Source organism: Ylistrum balloti, unplaced genomic scaffold (genome assembly GCF_031769215.1).
Source record: "Ylistrum balloti isolate Yb309-2 unplaced genomic scaffold, AGI_CSIRO_Ybal_v1 Utg370450, whole genome shotgun sequence".
Taxonomy (NCBI): Eukaryota; Metazoa; Mollusca; class Bivalvia; order Pectinida; family Pectinidae; genus Ylistrum; species Ylistrum balloti.
In genome coordinates this window covers 3,172,168-3,194,415 of record NW_026782299.1, presented here as the reverse complement: position 1 = coordinate 3,194,415, position 22,248 = coordinate 3,172,168, and the positions used below count along the sequence as shown (strand labels likewise).

The window sequence follows — 22,248 nt, the reverse complement described above, 5'->3', positions numbered from 1 at the left end:
TAATCATAGTACATTAGTACTTTGCTAACCATCAGCATTCAATTCATTTTCTGGACCAAATTGATTCAAATAAAATGACTTTTCTTAGACGATTTAATTTTGTGTCTGAAAATAAGGTCAAGTGCACTCAGTCTATGGCTGTCAGACATCATTCCTCATCATATTAAGGGAGATAATCATTGTTCACTTCCTGTATGAGATCATCATCATATTGTAGTTATAATATGTGTGTAATGTATACACTTAAGTATTATTTTGTTAGTATCAGTTATTTGTTGTGGTGGTTATATTTTATTTTTCATTCTGGTGATAATAAAATAGAATGTATGTGATATACAAGTCTGTAAATGATTAATATGCATCAAGTGGTGATTGTGTAAATTTACTTGTCATATTGATAATTGTACAATAATATACTAAAGCTTTTAAAATTGCTGGAACATCATAATAGTTTTTTTACCCTTAAGATTAATTTAAATACTTGTACATAATTTAATCCTTTATTCTAAGCAATATGTGGGTTTGAATACAGTAATAACAGTTTATAGTTTAACACATCAAAACAATAGTAAAAATTGCCATTAACTGCATGTTGATATGAATCACAGTCTCTGGAAAGTGTGCCAGTATGGTCGTCTGATTGGACATGTAGTATAAATCTGTTGAGATATTTTAGTGAGGCAGTAAAAAAAACATCAGAATATTTCCTTTATAATTGGTCCTGTAGCTGTTAAAGCTAATCAATTTGAATGAACTGTAATTTAAGTAATTAAAAGCCCCACCTATCATTAGCTACGTATCTTCAAGGTACACAAACTGGTATATACTTCCACCTTGTAGGATCTTTTCTTTCCATAAGAGGATACAGCTGTGTTTCAGAGATTTTTGAGCATAAAATTTATTTTATTTATATTTTTATAAGCATGGACTGCAGGTAAATTTGAAACATTAGGGCTATATGTTTGTCGTGTTTGTTATGCCTGAAACTTTTGCATAAAATTATGCAATCAATTTCAACTCTTTTTCTTTCTCAGATGCCAAGGATAAATGACAAAAAACACATTTGCTCGGTTGCAACAAAGAAAGCCAAATGTCTGGTCACCTAGAACCAAGTTCAAGTGTCAAGAAGTCTGCATGCCTTCTTTACAATACTCAGTGTTGTCATTGCCGGATATGTCTGACAAGAAATCACCTCCTAGAAAGGTAAATTGTTTATAATTGGAATACATAACATGTAAAAGTGAATATCACTGCAACAGTAATTTAATATTCTCCCTCAATCACTATGATGGCACAGTATTAATATAAAAGCTATGAAAAGTGATTGTTAGCAATGTTTGGATCTGTCTATTCTTATCATTTCTTTCTGACTTTGGTGTCCATTAACATGGTGCATGTTTAATCTTTGAAAAAAAAAAAAACAATATGTCTCTCTATAGACATTGAAGTTGTCTTGGAATTTCACACCAGATCATTTAACAATGATAGCACCATCTTTCAAAAAGTATTACAAGAAAGATTTTACTTAATGTTTGTGGGTAACAGTGAATTTTATTTTCTGTTCACAGACTTCAGATAAACAATTTCTCTAGCAACCTAGACTTCTTAGTCAACTCAATTTCAATCGAATTCTGAATTGAGTTAGGTAATTACATATACATGATTTCTAAATGTTTCTAGGTCAATTTTTTTTTTCAGCCTTCCTGTGTCATACTAAAATTTAATTATGATATAGAATTAGATTCCATTTCATGTATCAAATTACTTGAGGCTTTTAATTAAAAATTGAATATTAAATCATTGATACTCCATTTTCATTAGGAGAAGACACTTTTTGTACGGACACCCCAATCAGATAGTAAAACACTGAAACGAAAACTACTCGCAACTGAATCCAGTCCTTGTGAAGACGAAGGTAAGTAAAAATCTTTTCAAAATAATGTTGTCTGTACATATGTAGCAGCATGGTAAAATGGTTTGTCAGGTTTAACACCTCTAAACAGTCAGGGTCATTTTGAGGTGTAATCTGAACAACATACAGGAGGCCTGTTACATGCACTTAGGAAGAACTTCTGTGGGAAGATAACTTTGAACCACGCACTTCGGATCTTCACCTTGAAGTTAAAAAGGTCAACTCTTAAATTTTCTTAGTTATCAAGGTCCCTTAACGTTATAATGGACCATACCATAAAATTGTTTTACACTGTAATGTCTTTATTGGAAACTGGCTTCACTCAATAAAATTCATTGTAATTTCAAAATACAGGTTATTTAACCATTGAGTTTCGGTTGATTTGACTTTAACAGATAATAATTTGAGAAGTTAGGGTGACACACGCAGTGAAATACAATCTTTCTTTGCCATTAAGTGAGCTTATAAAATTAATGTTGTTTTACATTTTTCAGGATTTGTTTCTGCATTACAATGTTTATGCATTTCTTTTATTTTGATTTGATTATGAAAATAAGTAGGTTATGACTTTGTACTTTAATGTTGTAGAGACGAAAGCTACCCCAAAAAGGAAGAAGCCTTTGAATTCTGAACCTTCACCCACTCCGTCTAATGCCCCACCCAATCCCAAGAATCCAAGTGGTATCACGTCTCCCCGCACTGGCCCTCTATCGGAGCGTCAGCAGATGTTGTTTCTGATGCGACTGACTGATGAGACATCACAAGGTAATTGAAAAATGTAGATAAGCATATATCCACAAGGTGATTATAGTTATTAAATTGACCTGACATTAAACCACTCAGAGGATATTTTGGTGGTGTACTATGTCTAGGTAATAACACTTATAACCATATTTTTGTCACAGGAGATGGATTTTATTCAATTCCTAATGCACCACTTAATCATTGTTATTAAAACTAACTTTTATATCACAAGTAGAATAGACTGTCAACAACTTTTGATTGGATGATTGTGATTTTTTAAAAGGAATGTTCTTTACACACTTGCCAAAATGAAAATGCATAATCATTACATATTGTAGTTTAAGATAAAGTCATGAAGTACTTTTTATGATTTGTATTAGATGGGTATATTGTCACACATTGACAGTTTTGTTTATTAATTAGCAGCATTTCACTACATGTCATACAGTTACATCTTAACTAATATCAATAACAAAACATACCTGGGTACAGAACAGGTCAATTCATCGTTGGAAAATCTCTATATAGTAATACTTCTACTCTCGTTAGTTATTTTTTAAAAGTTCTCAAATATACTCACTGAAGTTTTTTGTAACTTTAGAAAAATAACAAACTTGAAGGAGTGAAATACTGTTATAGTGGACATTGATATAGCAAATATTATCTGCTGAAACCTCAATAGTGTGAGTGTGCTCACTACATGGCATTATGTTATTTCAGAATCAATTCATTACCTGTGTTAAGTCCATGATAACTGCTTGAATGGTGATTATAAAAAAACATAATCATATAATTTGATATGTCCATTGTTTTGTAAAGAGGCAAATAGATTTTTGTAGTTGATTCAATCTAAATCTAAACTATGTTTTGTTATGAATCCTCCACTTGATTTGAGATTTTGTCCATGGAATAATACTGCTTCTGATTTTAGGACCATTAAAAAATAAAGGCAATTATAAGGTGTGAGGTAATTATGTCAAGTCTCTGATTTTAATTCTCATACTCTAGTCTTAAAAGAGCTACTCTCTAACACTTGTGATGCCTAAGGGCTATGCTTTTATGATAAGATTATCACAACAGAAAATTGGATTTCATTGAATGTACTTTCATTTTCTTCATTGTTCCTAACAGATTCGACATCTAAACCAACTTCACCTCAGCCTGTCAGTCAGATAGGACCAAAGCGTACTCCTGGTGACAAAAAAGTTCACAAGCGCAACGAGCGGGGAGAAACGCCTCTACATCTCGCAGCAATCAAAGGGGACATCAAACAGACCAAGAAACTCATCAAAGCAGGAGCAGATGTCAATGTTGCCGACTTTGCTGGTTAGCAGCATATTACATGTTGAACAGTAGTGGTTTAATGTATTGATAGGAAAAAGTATATAATTGTTCTTCCACTTTGCCTTTAAAATCCAGTCAGATTTGAAAAATGACAGTTGAACTTCCAAGTTTTCAAAGAAGGATCAGTTATTGGTCAAGCTTTAACAGATTTTGACCAAATTTGGTCAGAAGCATCCTTTGGGGAAAAGAACTAAGTTTATATAAATGTTGGTTCTTGGCCCCATGGGGTTTAGCGGCGGGACCAAAAGGTGAAATTTTGAAAGTTTGAAATCCTCATCCTGAAGGAATGAATTGATATTGCCTTAATTTGGTAGGGACCATTCCTGGATGAAAAGGAACCAATTTTGTATAAACAGCGAGTCTTGGACCTCTTTGGAGAAGACACAAAAAAGAAATTAAGTGAATTCTTTGAAATCCTACTTCTCCAGTAGGAATTCTTGGATTTTGTTCAGATTTAAGCTAAAATATTCTGTGGTGAAGGGGCAGGAGGGTGGGGCCCAATTGGGGTAATGTAAGTTCTCAAAAAATCCTTTTTCCGTACAAGTATATTGTCCATGTTGAGACTGATGCAGTTTTGATGAACAGTGAATCTAACTTCTGTTTTACCACAAGGCTGGGACCCAATAGGAAAATTATTACAGAAATTATTTGTCATAACTGAAAATCTTTTTTGCTGAATTGCTAAATTAGCGATGGTAGCAATGCAGGCCCCTTGGGCCACTTGTTAGTGATTGAGTCAGGAACAAGTCAATAACAATAAAATGCAGAAACTTACATGAGAAAAGAATTCCATTACAATTTATGTTTCTGATTTTGATTATTTAAAGGGAGAGACATGTAAAACTATTGGAGAGGAATGACTTCTACAGTATTTTTGCCTACGTTAGGGTTTCTGCATTAACAGTTTTTTGTTTTCTGTAGAGTATCTGTAGGCATACATTAAGTGGATAACTCACTATCTGATTTACAGTTGTGTACTGTTTGTCATGGTCTGGTATCTTACACCAGAATATTATTATGCAATGCTTTTGAAGAAATCTGCAAAATCATCTACTTATTTTCCTATGGAAATTGTATCCTCAAAGTTACCATTTAAACAAGCACATGATATTTAAGTTTTGGAAATTCTATATAGTCTAGTTAGGTTGATTTACAAATGTTTGTGTAGCACTGATTGCGTCATAATAGTTTTGGGTCGTAAACAGAAAGTAACATCTGTGTAAATTATAAATCTACAGAAATAAGCCTAAGGAAGTAATAAAATTGTAACCTCAGTAGAAATTTTAGTGAACAGCATACACACTTGTGTATTTATCCAATATTCTGCATAAAATCTATGATTCAATGATATTTCCCAATGTGCTGTACTCAGACGGTTTTGCTGCAGTTTTGATGAACAGTGAATCTAACTTATGTTTTACCACAAGGCCGGGACCCAATAGGAAAATTTTTACAGAAATCATTTGTCATAACTGAAAATCTTTGTTGCTAAATGGCTAAATTAGCGATGTTAGCAGGTCCCTTGGGCCTCTTGTTAGTGATATAGTCAGGAACAAGTCAGTTACAATAAAATGCAGAAACTTACATGAGAAAAGAATTCCATTACAATTTATGTTTCTGATTTTGATTATTTAAAGGGAGAGACATGTTAAAACTATTGGAGAGGAATGACTTCTGCAGTATTTTTGCCTACGTTAGGGTTTCTACGTTAACAGTTTCTTGTTTTATGTAGAGTATCTGTAGGCATACATTAAGTGGATAACTCACTATCTGATTTACAGCTGTATACTGTTTGTCATGGTCTGGTATCCTACACCAGAATACTACTTTATTGAGCTGATAATTATAACGGCACAGTAAGATATAGACTACTGCATTGCATATAATTCAAAGGATTTAAAGATTTGAATACATCTGGACCAAATTTCTACATAAAATACTGTAGACTATACTTATCTTTTCTCACTCTATAGATAAATGTTTATGTAGTCTTCCTATATTTTCGCATCTTGATACGGTATAGGTAGATTTTTCTGGTCCACCAACGTTAAATCTTATTTGTTATATCTTCTAAACAATATCATTGATGTGTTACTAATCGAAATGTCACATTTTATAAACCAAAATGTTTAAAATTTTCATTTTAGGTTAGTTTCGAGACATTTCTTTGAGGATAACGGGAAGATTGCTAAGATACAGAGAGATACTAGAAAGATTGTTTGGTAGTTTTGATAAGCTACAAGTTGGACAAATTTTCTTAATCTTATAGACCTATGTTTGTTTCTGTGTATCCAGGATGGACAGCACTACATGAGGCTTGTAATAGAGGCTTTCTACCCATTGCCAAACAGCTGTTAAAGGCTGGAGCAAATGTCAACGTCCAGGGTCTGGAAAACGACACACCACTTCATGATGCTGCATGTAACGGTCATGGAAAGGCAAGTAACTCACTTCTATAAAGTTTTGTTGATGGTCAACAATACTGTGGTGTTACTACAATAATTTAACATCTTGCCAGCACTAGGGTTTCTGCAATTAAAGTTTGTTGTTTTCAGCAGAGTTTCTATAGGTAGACATCATTTCTATATCTCACTCTTTGATATTTCTTGTCTACAGACCATCATAATTAGATAGTCTGAAATATATTCCTCCTCAATTGTGACATTATACAGTCAAATAATTGTGATATGTACAGTATTGTTAATGTGGTTCAACTTTTCTTGAAAGCTCACCTCAGGAAGGATGGTTTTCATTTTCTTTCTCAAAAGTCGTAAAAAAGTGATATGTGTGTGCTTTGTTTCCTATCAACATAATTTATCAGGGTTTTTTTTTTAACTTTTCTGTCTGCAAAATTGAAGAACGATATCCAACCCAGGAAACCAGTGTTCTCTTTTAATTACAGTATTAGGATGATCTGGGTTATCGACCATTATACACAGTTTATAAAGAACAACTTATGATACATAAAAATTATATTAGGTTTTATTTCTTTAGTTGACAGTAATTAAGCGATATTCTGCACAAGTTAGGATTTTATGCAATGCTTTTGAAGAAATTTGCAAAATCATCTACTTATTTTCAAATGGAAATTGTATCCTCAAAGTTACCTTTTAAACAAACACATGATATTTAAGTTTTGGAAATTCTATATAGTCTAGTTAGGTTGATTTACAAATGTTTGTGTAGCACTGATTGCGTCATAATAGTTTTGGGTTGTGAACAGAAAGTAACATCTGTGTAAATTATAAATCTACAGAAAAAAGCCTAAGGAAGTAATAAAATTGTAACCTTAGCAGAAATTTTAGTGAATAGCATACACACTTGTGTATTTATCCAATACCCTGCATAAAATCTATGATCCAATGATATTTCCCAATGTGCTATACTCAGACGGATTTGCTGGAAGTATTCCCACCAATTTCACCATTCCAATTTGACCACAGAAATGTCATTAGAGTGAGTTTATAAAAGGTTCTGAACAGCAGGAAATTTTACAACTTTGGAATATCCATTTAAAGTTAATTGAGTAAGAGCCTGGACTAACTCTGGTTGACAAACCCGAGGATGTTTATCTTTATTAATGCTGTAAGGTGAAATATGATTAATTGGATCATAATGGTTGTGTAAAACAACAAACAAAAAACAGAAAGAGTTGTGAAAAAGAATTTTGCATCAAACCCTGTCAAAATAAAGCTATGACCAGTTTTTATAAGGAAGCTTGTTGAATGTATATTAAATACAAATTACTTTGGTTGATGATGAAAAAAACAATAATGTATAAAAAACAAAGTTCCTTACACTGTTTCTGGTTTGGTACTGACAGCTGGTGGAGCTTCTTCTGAAACATGGCGCCAATCCCCTACAGCCAAACTTGCAGGGAAAGACTCCCATGGATGTGGCTGCCACACCAGACATGGTCAAACTGTTGAGGAAGGAGATCATCACTTCTAGTAGTGACAGCTCAAGTCTTGACGATGCCCGCTCACCAACGTCTCCTGAGAGTAACTCATCACTTAAAGACGAGGATAACAGAAACACTGATTCCGACGGTTAGTATCCAGAGATAGGAATGATGACAACCATATTTGGTCTTTAGGGCATCTGTAATGCAGTTAGGCCGAGGGGAATTGTGGGTAGTGGTTTGACTTTTCCTAAATTAACTTGAAAAAGGTTAGATGTAATGTTTTTGCAGAGTTTGTTATAATCATGGAAGGAAATGCAAATATGAAATAACTTTTGCCTACGTTAGGGTTTCTGCGTTAACAGTATCTTGTTTTCTGTAGAGTATCTGTAGGCATATATTAAATAGATAACTCACTATCTGATTTACAGTTGTATACTGTCTGTCATGGTCAGGTATCTTACAAAGTTTATATTTGGACTTTACATTAAATGTTATAGCTGTATCTAAGTATTTGCAATGGAAGTTTTTGTGAAAATATTACTTTGCAAAATTATTTTTTCTGTCCAGCTGTGTAAGTGGTAGTAATGAGATATATTTTAATATTTTTGTTTTCTTTTGTGTTACAGACTATCTGTCAAGACTACCAAAACAAGATGGAAGTTCCAATCAAGCTGCACTAAGCAGCAGAAGGTCACTTATGGCAAAGTCAGAGAAAATGTCATCACCCCGTCGTCTTTTTCTAAAGTTTCAGCGTGAACAAGCTGATGAATTTCATGATAAACCATCAAAGGAACCTCATTTTACATCATACAGTGTTACAATGGGGCCAAGTGAACACAAGGATTTTTTGTCTGTCGATAGCCCAGTATCGAGTGTGGACAGTGACTTGTATGACCCACAACTTGACAGTGTTAGGACTTTGGAAAAAGTTGGAGTCAATCTAATGGACACTGAAGATGGCCTAGAGTCTAGTGCATTAGCACGAGACAGAATAGGATTAAGTGGTGAGCGATTGGCACATGCTGCGGCACTAGGTGCCGATAGATTGGGACATGTTGGAATTGGTACTGATAGACGTGCTGGTCATAGTCGACATATAGGACTTGGAGAAGACAGAATAGGGCTTGGTGGTCTCACCGGGCATGGGGGGCTCAATGTTGGAGAAGGAATGGGTCTAATTTCAGGCCAGGGAAATATGTCTGGGAGTCGTGTGGTGGAGGATCACACGCCATTGACTAGTGTTATATCAGGTAGTAAAACAAAAGTGACTTCTTCCTCTAGTGTTGAACTTGAATTAAGACTTGGTATGGGTGAGTTTGAGAGGCTCAGTAATTTAGAGCCAGATGGTCAAAATGTTGAGTCAATAGTCAACCCAGCTCCTCCTCCTCCAACAAAATTCCATCAGAAAATGATGGATACTCAACCTTTTTCTCCACATTTTAGTGATAATGAACAGAGTGATAGTGAACTGAAAGATCCCCCTCCCCTCTCTATATCATCTATGTCATCCTCATTATCATCGTCACTGACATCCTCATTGGTAACGTTGTCACAGAGTGGGAGGAGGGGGAGTGTTGGGGATCAGTCTACACACATTCCGCATAGCAGTGACTCAAATAATCGTACCAAGTTAAAAGAGTCTGTGTCAGATCCAGGACCTGGTAATGGTGTTGGACACAAGTCTCTTGTAAACACCACCACTACTACCAACTCTGTAGTCAGCACCTCCAACACAAACCCGGTAACTTCATCTTCGTCTGCATTGTCATCTCTCTTTACAACTGTGGTCGATAAAAACATCAGTGAGTTAACTAATTCTCAAAGTGTAGTTGTACCAGTAGTGAGTTCTTCGTCGGAAAGATTAGGAATGGAACGGACAGCTCCTGTCACCACTAGTACAGTGTCATTTCCACGGAGGAACAGTGTGTCTAGTGGGATGGTAGTGAGTAGTATTAACGGCTCCCAGGACAGTGGAAGTGGTCATAACATTGGGGCGGGGTCAGGGAGTAGTGATCCCCCCGCCTCTTCCTCAGGGCTAAAATGGGAGTTGCGTTCTTCTTCTTCCTCGTCCTCCTCTCCTAAAAACATTGATGAGTGGGGCAATTTCTTGTCCTCTTCAAAATCAGAGGGCAGGCAGAGTCCAACTAAATCGGAGAAAGACCAAGATAACAATTCTCCAAAATCTGATAAGGATGGCAGGGAAAGTTACAGTAGACCAACGTCGCCAAAAGTACCACCATTAAAAATCATTATTCCTCCTAAGGCTTCAACCTCAACAGCTAACTTGGAGTCAGTTTTTGTAAAGTCACACTCCTCAAAGCATGCACTTCCATATGTGATAAATCCCACACAGGAACAGGAAGCAGCAGCAAAATCATCACAAATGAATCAGCCCATCCCCATGACAACACTCCCACAGGAGTTGACTAATCCTTCTACAAGTAGTCCTGCTTCCTCACGGCCATCATCGCGGGATAGTAACACAGCATCGAAGGATAATGATAAACAAAGTGCACAAAAAGATTCAAATAAAGAGGATAAAGTCTCTGTGTTAGAAAATTGTAAACAGTCTGTTTCCGTGGATTTTTCAGAGGAAAATCCACAGCCTCCTTGTCTACTGACAGACAAAGAGAAAGACCAGGAAAAGGATAAAGATTCCAATAGTGTCAAAAGTGGTAGTGGGAAAGAAAGTGAAAAGGAGAAAGAAAAAGTTGAGGAGGAAAAGGAAAGTACACAGCGATCTACACGAACATTACGATCTCATACACAAGCTGCCTTGCAGCAGAAACAATCACATGAAAAACATCACAAAGGAGAAAAACAAGAGAAGGGAGATAAGCAGGAAAAGCAAGGTATAATTTATAAAATTGTGTGTCAAAGAAAAGACTCTAAAGCAAGTTGTAAGGTTTCATGTTGGGAATGTTAAAATGATTTGTGTAGCTGATATTCTGAGATATTGGGAAAACTTTCCATCCAGTTATCCTTCAAGGATGTAAAAACAGCTCATAACATAATATCTACTGGCCTTGAATATTGGCCAGTTAAATTTTATACCTCTTGATCATTAATGAGAAGTTAGTAATTCAAATAAATTTTCCAATGGTTCTAGAATTGAAAGTAATTTGTCATTTTTCATATCTTTTGTGCTTCAAATACATTTATGAATAGTGTACAGACATGTTAACTGTTGTGATGTATTTTATGACACTGATATGCTAATCTTCTCATGGTCTATTCGGCCATATCTTCATGTGTAAATTGTTTGCATGAATATATTTGCTAAATTACAAACTCAATTTTTACATTTTTATGTCTCTGAAAATTAAAAATTTCAATTATTTCGTTTCATATTCCTTGTACAATTGCTTGATAATTATGTTGATATTACATGAGATTCTGTAACAAAATTATCATTTTTTATTGACAGGGAACAATGATACGCTACAAAAAGAAGAAACAACAACAGGTGTTTCAAAGAACAACAAAGAGGAGGAGGAAAATTTAGACATACACCCAAGAAAGCGGAAATTACGATCAAAGATAGACACAAATGCTGTGGCCCAACCTGCACCTCCAGAACCTCCTCCTCCAGTCCAACTACCACTGGTGTCCTATGAAAAACCACCTAATCCATTTGAATTGTATCTCTCCATAAGGAAGCAGGTTAGTTCATATGAAGGTTCCTTATGACATGCATGTGGTACATACATCTATATGTACAGTGTATGTTGTTCTCAGATATTTGCTTTTGTGTCAGCAGATGATGAACTGTGTTACTTTGTTTATTTCTTCAGTGTCTCATTTTTTAATCAATTATGATCACATACAGGCATTTTTTTCTAAAATAGACAAAAATAAAGAAAGTAAACAAAATTACACCAAGAAAAATAGGAAAAGAAATGATCTGACAATGTCAGACAATGCCTAGAATTAAAAAAACAAATCTTTTATTTGAGATTAGCCTTCAGGATATAGTTTGTAATCTGAAGTCCTGTAGAGATTACCTCTTACTGAACTAACAGCTTGATATTCACCATTATTATGTTAAAGTGTAACCTTACCCAAGTCAGTTGTGTATCGCCAACAAGCAACAGATTATGAATATTACAAGTAATGTAAACAAATTGAAGTTGTCTCCCCTTATAATAGAGTTCTGTAAAATGATAAACATGAGCATTGAGCTGCTTTAAGTCCACATGCAACCAGTTAGAATTTAACAAAGAATGTCAACTGAAAGCAGCTCAATGCTAAATTGTCTATCAGTGAATCAACAGGATTTGAATTCATCTACAATTATGCAAGTTTTGCCCGTAGATGCAGTGTGTGAAGATTCTATTTCTGTTGATTTCCTTTACAGGTGGCTATGAAACATAAGCAGTGGTCAGTGGTACAGCCAAATGCCCCAAAGGGCTTTAAGGATTACTTGATGGTCAGCTGTAGCTATGTCCTGCAGGGCAATAATGCTAGCACTCTGTCTGTTCCTATGGTAAGGATGAAATCCCTATGTAATCTGTGTGATTTAAACCCATGTTTTCTCAAATCCTTTTATTTGCAGTTACTCTATCGCTAAAGCAACAAAAATGCATCTTATTTAATGGATACTTCATTTTGTGAATTGAATTTGATTATCTATTGATCATGTATTTTACCATTAGGGACAGATTTTGTTACGAAAATGAAATATTCAACTTATCCACTGGTTTGACTTAGCCATATTTCTATGAATTGAGACATTGTGCAATGAAGATTGACCCTACTTTCATTTATTGTTACCTGATACGTATCTCATGGCATAGAGTGACAGTAATGAATAAGTAACAGAAAAGAAAATATTTTATTTGAATAAACAGTCTGGGTATGACTATAGAAAAATGTCATTTGTCATTGCAGCACACACGTGGATATGCACCCTCTCTCATACACATTACATATTACTCAGTGAAAATTTATACCTTAACTAATACAAATATTGTACTTATAACTTGGTAACACTTAAAGTAACAGGAATATCATACTCCCATTTATATCTATCAGGGTAACAAGTTCTGTCAACAATATTTGTGGACTACAAAATATATTTGACACAAACGCAACTCAACAGTGTTTAAATCATCTGTGTTAAATTAATTGCTATATGGAAGAAGAAAAATCAGAACTTCACAAAACTCATCCAATGTATTCAAATCAAGCATGTTCAACACAAAAAGTTTCAGTAATGATGAAATGTTACATGAGTCTATGTATTATCAGAATTCTGAAGCTAATGTCACGTTAATAGGTGAAATGGAGACTCTTACTATACTCATAGGTCAGTGTAGATCTTGAAACATAAGTGAGGGTTCAATCGAGTGTCCTGCATTTCAGTAATTGACATTTATGACTCAGAAATGCTGCAACATAAAGGTAGCGCGAAATTAGATTAGCAACAAATATCATTTACTGAATCCAATCTCCGATTTCACGGATATCAATGTGTGGACTGTAAACTGCATTAAATCAAAACAAAATAACAATAAAAAATGAATCTGCATTCACCTTAAATCTGGGTTGTTTTTGTTTGATGGGTTGTTTTGGATAAAATAACAGAATACTTTTATAGATGGATCAAAAGGTTGCCAAGGATATATGACAATTTTCTGAAGAGTCTGCATCAAATACAACAGATTTTAATTGAGTTTCATCATAGGATATGAATGTGGGCTAGTTTAAACAGATTACAGAGGTTTTAGGAGTTAACTCTGTGATTAATCTTCTCCAACTAATGTTTCTGGGTTTTTCTGGATAGCTTATCCATTAAACATAGTGAAGATATATTTATAAAATCTGGTCAAGTTTTGAAGATATAGCTGTAAATTTTTATGTTTCAGTTGTCTCCCCCTAACTCTGTGACGGGTACAATGCGGGACTTGTTTGTGGAACAAGAAAAGGCAAGGTACAAACTCCGTCTACAGCACCTCATAGAGAGGGTAAGTATGGATACTCGCTTCAAAGTTTTAGCAAACCAAAGCAATTGAAATCATAAAACTCTCTCTCTTGCTGGTTATTCAGTTTTGAGTGCATATATCTTGTATCTTTTCAATAATTTTGCTCCAACTTTTTTATCTGATACGACATGAATGTCTTATTTATACCTTGACAGTACTGAAAGGGTTATCCTTTCTGTCTGTCATGTCATCTCTAACACTTAGATTGGAAATTGTGTCCTTAATGGTTATATTAGTTATGATATTGTGAAACACAGAAGTTTTACCCATGACCCTCTCTTTCAATCTTTGACCTTGATATTTAACACGTGTCACACACTTGCCTAGTCATGGTATAATGTATGAGATAAAATTGAGTGAATTACATTTGCTCTATTTGCTTTTACAATGATTAATGCATATCCCTTTCCAACTCGCCTCAAGAATTGGTCTTGATGATATAAAAAAGAAAAAGAAAAATCCTCAATTTTACCAAGAATTTCCCACAAATACCTTTGCAAATCCATCTTTTTTATATCTTGATTAAACTTTTGCTTTTAGATTAATTTGCATAATTATTTTACAAATAATATTGACAGGAAAAGCTGACATTATCAGTAGAACAGGAGATTATCAGGGAACATGGGCGTGCTGCCCGAGCCATGGCCAATCAGAGTCTACCATTAAGTATGTGTGCGTTACTTCGAGATGAAGAAATCTACAACACAATTGACCCAGAACAGGTATAACATTTTAAAGGCAGATTGTAAAAATTCTTCGAACTTCTGTACCTAGATTTTTTGCTAAGAGGTTAGGTAGTCTTACTGTTAGTTTGATACAAAACATATGGTTTAGTAATCTTCAAGATTTTTTGGTTTGCATTTATATTGATGATGGTATTTAAATGATACAATATTGATCTACAGTATGCCATATCTTTGTTTCATCTACGTTCGAATATATATATAAACGATGGTGATTATTTGACTGCTGCTGTTTGCAAAGTCGAATCGTAGTAAGAAATAAAAAAAAAAAGAGCTTTAAGTACTGGGTAAATGAAAATATCTTTCGGCTGAATAGTTTAGATTCCAAAATTTCCTTTTTGCATAAAAGAAAAAAAAGTTCTATGAAACTTTTTTATGGAGATTGTTTCAAAATTTTGTCAGATCAAAATAAATTAAGTGTCAATGCTGAAGTTGATGATTAAATTTGTTGATATTTCACACAGGTTGAAGAAAAAGAAAAGAATGTCCGTTCTAGGTACAGTGGTCGACAGTTTCTGTCCTGGTTAAAAGACGTGGATGATAAATATGAGAAAATAAAGGTAACAGTAGGATTTTGTCAATGGCTGATTTATTGGAAATCACTAGATAATTCCCTTAATACAGTAGCATAATGTAATCGTTTCTGATTTTGTATGCACAATAGAAATATTGTGGATGAGAAAGCAGTCATGTTTGTGAAAGAAATAACTTTTAATTTCACGTGGCAATGTTGAAATTTATATTATAGTGAGTTTACATTAAGAATTGAAGCTAAAAATAATTTGTAATTTTTGATTAAGAAGAGCTGATGTCATTGCTGGGACAGTTTGATACTTGGAGAGCTTGATCTCCAGATGATAAGTTGAGATTAAAAGTCTTTGCAGAGCTATAGTATTACTCAAATTTAACAGCAGGAACCATGCATTTGGCCTCAGCCCCCAGGAGCAAGAGGGATGAAGCCCAATAGGGGAAAATAGAGTGAATTCTTTGTGAAGTTCAAGTATTCCTCTAATGTACAATTGCAGCAGGAACCCGGACAATCTAAACACATTATTGCTATGTAATTTACTTTCTTCTCCTGAACCAAGTTTGTACATACCAAAGTCAAATCTATAAAATAAATAAATATTGGTTTGCAGGAAGACCTTCTTCTGCGACATCATCATGAAGCTGAATCCTTATTTGCTGTGCAGAAGATGGACTGGGAATGGAAAATGAAGGAAATGAGTTTATGTGACCACAAGAGTGCTCCTACAATAGATGACCTCCATGTCCCCATGGTTCAAGTTAATGACGATTTTGAGCTTCGGCCCACGTAGCAGTATGGCAGCTTGATAGTAGTTTTTTTTTTTTTTTTTTTTCATCATTTCTCACTCCTAAACATTGATATCATAAGGGGTTCTGCTCCAACAGAGCTCTCTTGTTTGTAGAGAGATAACTTAGTAAAAATTGACATGGCCATTAAAAATTGTTTTGTTTATAATGGAATGATGTGTGCTATTCTTAAGTATGGTAGTGAAATCATGGTATAAAAAACAGTGATGTACAGTCTCTTTGTCTGTGTACATAATATGGTCTGATTTAGTTGGAATATTTGTCTGTTTCTGTCTGTATTAAAAAAAAGTTATTTTGCTTGAGATCAGATTGTGACATAAAATGCCAAATTTTTTCAAAAGTCTTGTATTTTTTTAAGACTTAATTCTCTTCGTTTTAAAGACTCGGTTTCGATATTGTTATCTGGATACACCTTATTTTAAGAACTTGTAACTGTAATGGACCATATTTTTAAATTTCATTTAGGAAAAAGATATCTTAATCAGTAGTTCACCACATGATAGTTCCATATTATAGAATCCCAACAATAACCATATTAGGTGACATTCTAGCATGTTTTCACCTCTTAATGAAAGGCATTAATTTTCACTGATAATATCAAAAAGAGTGCATACTTTTACAAAAAGAATATGACATTAACATTTACCATTGTGGAAATTAAATCCCAATGGCTTATTCAAGAATATTGATGAAAAGTTGTATCATGTTACTCTATTCGGTAATGGGCTGGACCTATTGCTTTGGAGTAAACTTTCTGTCGTTGTAAATTTCATAACAGGATTATTCATGTTAACTCTTACAGTAATAAATATCATTTTCATTTCAAAATCTATATGTTAAGCATATTCATTCACTAAAAGTATCTCAGAACTTTTCGGTGATAGATTGTCTATCATCTAATTTCAAATTTGTCAAAATGTCTTTCTTAGTCATTTGATGATGGAACTAAAATTTCTTATTCACACTGGATATAGTTTTGAATCTAATACATTGTAATGTTTAAAAACTTTCGAACTGAAAAAAAAAGATAAAGTTATGTCTGGAAAATTGAGAACTAAGAACGCAAAGACAAATATCAAAGAGAATTCAGCCGAGTATAATGTATTGCATATCTTCTGTATGATATTGATGTTAAGTTTGTGAAAACTAGTGCTCTCTTCGGTAGAAAAAAAACTCTATTTGTTTCCCTGTTACATCATTCTTGATACATGATGAATACATTTACATAATGATATTCCACGTATTATAGATTCATTGTGTTGTCATACTTATCATCTTCATTTTTGTCACTTTTGTAAATATCCTTCCAATAAAGGTGTATAATTATACATATGTACAAACTATAGGCGACTTTAACATACATAGAATGATGTGTGTATATCTGGCAAAATGTGAGCAGTTCTGTTCACTGTTCACTGCAGACTTTCTATAAAGAGATTCATGTCGGTAGGTGTTCATTATGGATAAAGCAGTCATTGTTTATCAATTGCTTGTTGAATTATATAGATATATATATATATATATATATATGTAAAATGCATACATATTTTTTGTCAAAGTTAACTGATTCAGGAGAAGAAATACAGAAAAAGACACGTTTTAGAAATATATAAAAACAGTTATAGTATTTTTGAAATAGTATAACTGTCTTGGAGAAAAACTATATCTGTCAACAATGGATGTTTCTCGCTGTGGATATTTGTTGTGACTACAGGAATGTGTGTTTTAAATGTGTGTGATATTTTCCCAGTTTCTTGTCTTTCATTACATTTTATTTCTTTTGACGGCTTGGAAATGATAAATATGGAAAGATATGATATTATGGTATATCAGACCTAGATTTGTCTTTTTTTTTTCTCTCCTTTAAATGGGACACCTGTTTATAAAACTTACAGCATAAAAAGAGCTAAAAATGTGCTATTATATTGCATCTTTGATACAAGTGGTATTTATCATCTTTATAACTCTTAGATTTAAAACAAAGAGAACTTATATTGCATCCTTCAACAGTTTTTTTATTCTCTTTCTTCTTCATACACTTTCTCTTATATATTGTCAAATTTGTTGTTCAAATTAAAAAATACCTGGGAAATTTTTACTTCTAAGATTCATGGTTCTAAAAACGTGCATGTTATTTTCCTTTTTAAGCATTTGTTCCATGATACAATACCTGCTCAACTATTAATGTCACTATTGAAACTATCATTTAAATGTACAATGTACTTGGTTTATATCGGTATCTGTTAATTTATTTTTTTCTCTGTTTTTGATGCTTAATTTTCAGTAATGTTTTGGTATTTGCCTTTGTATATGTTGTGCATTAAAATCTAATATTAAAATGAAAATATTTGAATTGGATCTGATTGACACAGTAAAGGAAACACTGTTTTCAATGTTTTCTCCTGGTCATAGTGAATAGATTTTGTTTTTTTTTCTTTCCAACATTTAATATACCATTTTTCGATCTTGATTGAAAATGTTTCTTTTTCTTTTTCTACTTTTTCAAATATTCCTCTGTTTTGATAATTTTGAGGCCACACAATTGAATGAAAATGACATCTAAGAGGCATAGGTAAGCCATGTGAAGATTCAGGGAACAGAGTGGTTCATGATTTACCGATGTAATAACACTTCTTTTCATACAATATTGGTAAACAAAGTAATGTTGGAATTCAGAAATAATTTCTCCACATTGTGCCAATTATATCCAAATGCTATATTCTGAATTTCTCCATCTATAATTTCTTCAAACTTTTTAGGAAGAAAATGAAAAGCAACCTTTTTATACCTGATAATCCTTTAAACAATACACTTTAGCTCAAAAACAGTAAATAATTGGACACCCTCAAAAACAGTAAATAATTGGATACCCTCAAAAATTGTCAATCATTGGATAAGCAAAATTAATTTATCTTCATTAGAGAACCAGAAAAGCTTATTCATAATGAATCGTTTTTGACAATGTCTGTTTTTTTTTTCTGGTATTTATTTTTTGAAAATTGAGAACTTGTATAGCATATGTTTTCACTATGGACATAGCTTCAGTGAAGATAGGTTGTCAGTGATTGTTTATAGTTGTCACAAATTTGGTAAACGGTGTTGTAGTGAAGTGTAGTTGATATGAAAAGCAACTGTTGGAATTTTGGTGCAACATTCTGATAAATATTTATAAAAGCTACTGGCTACAATGTGAAATGCCCACATCACAAAGTTGTTTTAAAGTAAATGAATTTCTCATCCTTGTGAAGAATGCTGTCACAAATCCCAGAATTGAACTAAACATTTTTCAACTATTTTCCGGTGTTTTTATCTCACCTTTCAAAGAGAAGGGGAGCGTTGACGTTGGTTTTATAATGTAAAGGTTTTGGTGCAAGTGAAGTAAGGCTTTAGTAAACTCTTTTATGATTGTACTAGGGTACCGATATTTGGTTTTAGGGTTCCTGTTACTACTTGGAGTCAGAATGCCTATTTTTATGGGAAAAAAACTGATGTTTTGAAACATTTTGGACTTTGTCATTTTATGTCAAATCTAATGTTAATTAAGGTTTTGGTGCAAGTGATGAAAGGCATTAGAAAACTCCTTTATAATTGTACTAGGGTACAGATATTTCATTTAAGGTTTTTTGTGGCAGGTAACTTGTTACTTTCATGCAGTCAGAATATAAAATTTTCACGAGGGATTCTCATCAAACTTCTGACATTAATATCTTTGAACAAGTTTGAGTTTCGGAGTTCTCAGTTCAGGTTCATAATTCCTTTTTTTTCAGAAATCATTGTTGGCACTCTAGCCGCTTCATTCCTTACAAGATTTTTTTTTAAAAATTAAGAAACAATTTACATTGATTTCTATTCAAAACTCAAATCTGTGTATTTTCTCTTAATCTGAACAGAGAATTCTTTACAAAATTACTCCTGGATTTTCTTACATCGGAAAATAACTCTAATAATAATTGAAAATGATAAGAGAAACAGATATATCACTTCTTTCCATTTACCCTTGTTATTCAAGCAGCATAAATTACTCACAAGACACTGCAATGCTCCATGTTGGCAAACCCACCCCTAATACTAGTGTGTATGCAATAGTGAAAAGCAATGCAAGGGGAGCTTTGTACCATTGACAGTACTCTTGTTTTAGTATGAAGTGATTGGATACTGTCAGAAAATAAAATTTTAAATTATGTAGTAAATTCATTTTGATGTTAAATGTGATAGCTCCTATTTGAAGTGTATTTCATTAGTTTGTCATTCAAAACCCAAATGGAATGGAGATGACTCATCAGACTGCATGAATTTTAATTGCAAGGGACATAACTAACAAATGAAAGTAATAGGCAAATCTTGGATAATTGATTTTGGGATAGTACTGAAGAATTTTTCTTCTTTTTTTTTGCATTTAAAATGAGCATTGATACGGTGTCATATTCAGATTTTGAGAAATGTAAGGATCAGTGCATACACCCTAGTTATATGATGGACCAGATCCTTACTTTGGGACTGGTCTTTTTGTTCACAACACTATTGTATTTCAATCAAAGCACATTTTAAACACTGCAATGTAGCCATTAGCACTTGACCTAAAAATTGTGTGTTAATAAATTGGTAAATACATGATAAAGCACAAGATAAAAAAAACCCTAAAATCTTTAATAAGATTGAGAATTTTTTTTATGGTTAAACCAACCTACATTCACTTCTAGCAAACAATTCTGCATGGGTAATATACAACAGTAGCAGCCATGGAAAATTTATTTTGAAGTAACTGCCATGGGACCTCATTTTTCTTTTCTTTCTTTTTTTTTTCATTTCACAATTTATCCTTTCTTCATACATGTTTTAAATGTTTCGTCCATCTCCATCCGTAAGTCATCAATCAACATTTGTGTTAAAACTATTCATATGGTACCACAGTAATGATCATCAACCCATAATTAATATATATATACATATATATATCTACACTAGATCCTTTGTTCAGTGGTCTGGATTATCTCATGGTATTAAAAATGGGATTGGAAAATCTTAAAAGATTTTTTATCGCATTTACATTGTTACTAAAGTCTGTTGATGTTTCTATGTACCGGGAATACATACATTTAGGATGGCAAATAGTATGCTTTGTACTGGCTTTCTAACATTGATGTAGTAGTGAATCTGACGAGAGTTAGAATGTGATTCTCTCACAGATTTCAATTGGACAACAGACAGCTTATGTTTCTGTGTGTATCTGCGTTTTATTGGGCAGAGGAAGAACTTGAATAGTTTTCCTTTCCAAGTGTTCAAATAAAATGTACAGAAATATTATTATGATTTTCTGTGTTATATGTGGTTTGTATGGCAATAATCAAGGCCTTGACAAAAATTAATTTTGTATGTGTGACATACTATCTTGTGCAACATACTATGTTGTATAAGAATAATTTGTAGCCCTTGTATACAGTTGTAAATTACATAACACATGCCGTAATGCATTTAACATACATGTAGTAACTTATATGTATGCAAAAGACAAATGAATATACAAGGTAATAATTATAACAACTTTGATAAAATGTTGTGGCCGTTGCTGTAAATTTTATTACACAAGACATAGGTAGTTTTACGTATGGCAGAGAGAGTCATATGTACATGATATGTACTTCAACTTTCATTGATGCCCTTGTACATTGCTTGAAATAATTGTAGCTGGTAGACATACAAAGCTGTATGACAATGTACTACAAAAAATAGACATCTCGGATTTTGACTTTGAATTTTTTTTTTGAGAAGAACTGGATGAAACTTTCTCAAATTTCTTATGTAGGTTTCCATTCATCTCAAAAGATGTTCCCATTTGAGAGTGGTACTGATCAGAAAAATAAAATGACGGGACAGGTGGCCGTTTTGAATTTTGACTAGGAAAGTTTGTTATTACCGTTTCTTCAGAGGTTCTGGAAAGACTTTCCTTAAATCTTATATATCTTACTCAAATTATATAGGTTGGTCCCCCTTGGTTATCCGTTAAGCTCTCTTAAATTTGGGACTGTTCAGAAAGTAAAACGGCTGATGAAAAGCCATCTTGGGATTTGGAAATAGACGTTTGTTATTACTATTACTATCGAGATGTACAGGGTGGATTTCATTCAGATTATCTATTATGTTCCCCTTGATCCCTTGCTGTGACCTTTTCATTTTGGGACTAAAAAGAAAAATGACAGTCAGGCAGCCGTCTTGGATTTTGACAATGCAAGTTTGTTACTGCTATTTCTAAGTATCAGATGAAAAAACATCTGACAGTCAACC

The 22,248-nt window shown here is 33.4% G+C and overlaps 1 protein-coding gene across 1 annotated transcript; it reads left to right on the top strand.

Annotated features, from left to right (window-relative positions):
- The first annotated feature begins 1,047 nt into the window (after positions 1-1,047).
- On the top strand, positions 1,048-15,996 carry LOC132554998 (ankyrin repeat domain-containing protein 12-like). The gene is made up of 13 exons (XM_060219327.1): positions 1,048-1,203; positions 1,822-1,915; positions 2,501-2,677; positions 3,788-3,982; positions 6,296-6,438; positions 7,824-8,049; positions 8,531-10,756; positions 11,332-11,567; positions 12,262-12,390; positions 13,772-13,870; positions 14,467-14,610; positions 15,096-15,191; positions 15,771-15,996. The coding sequence occupies exons 1-13, from the start codon at positions 1,048-1,050 to the stop codon at positions 15,948-15,950; spliced, it is 4,101 nt and encodes a 1,366-aa protein (XP_060075310.1). The 3' UTR covers positions 15,951-15,996.
- Positions 15,997-22,248: the final 6,252 nt, after the last annotated feature.

Coding starts and splice junctions, on each gene's coding strand:
- LOC132554998 (XM_060219327.1), top strand. CDS start 1,048: ATGACAAAAAACACATTTGCTCGGTTGCAACAAAGAAAGCCAAATGTC. Junction 13,871..14,466: donor TACAGCACCTCATAGAGAGG/GTAAGTATGGAT, acceptor TAATATTGACAG/GAAAAGCTGACATTATCAGT. Junction 15,192..15,770: donor ATAAATATGAGAAAATAAAG/GTAACAGTAGGA, acceptor ATTGGTTTGCAG/GAAGACCTTCTTCTGCGACA.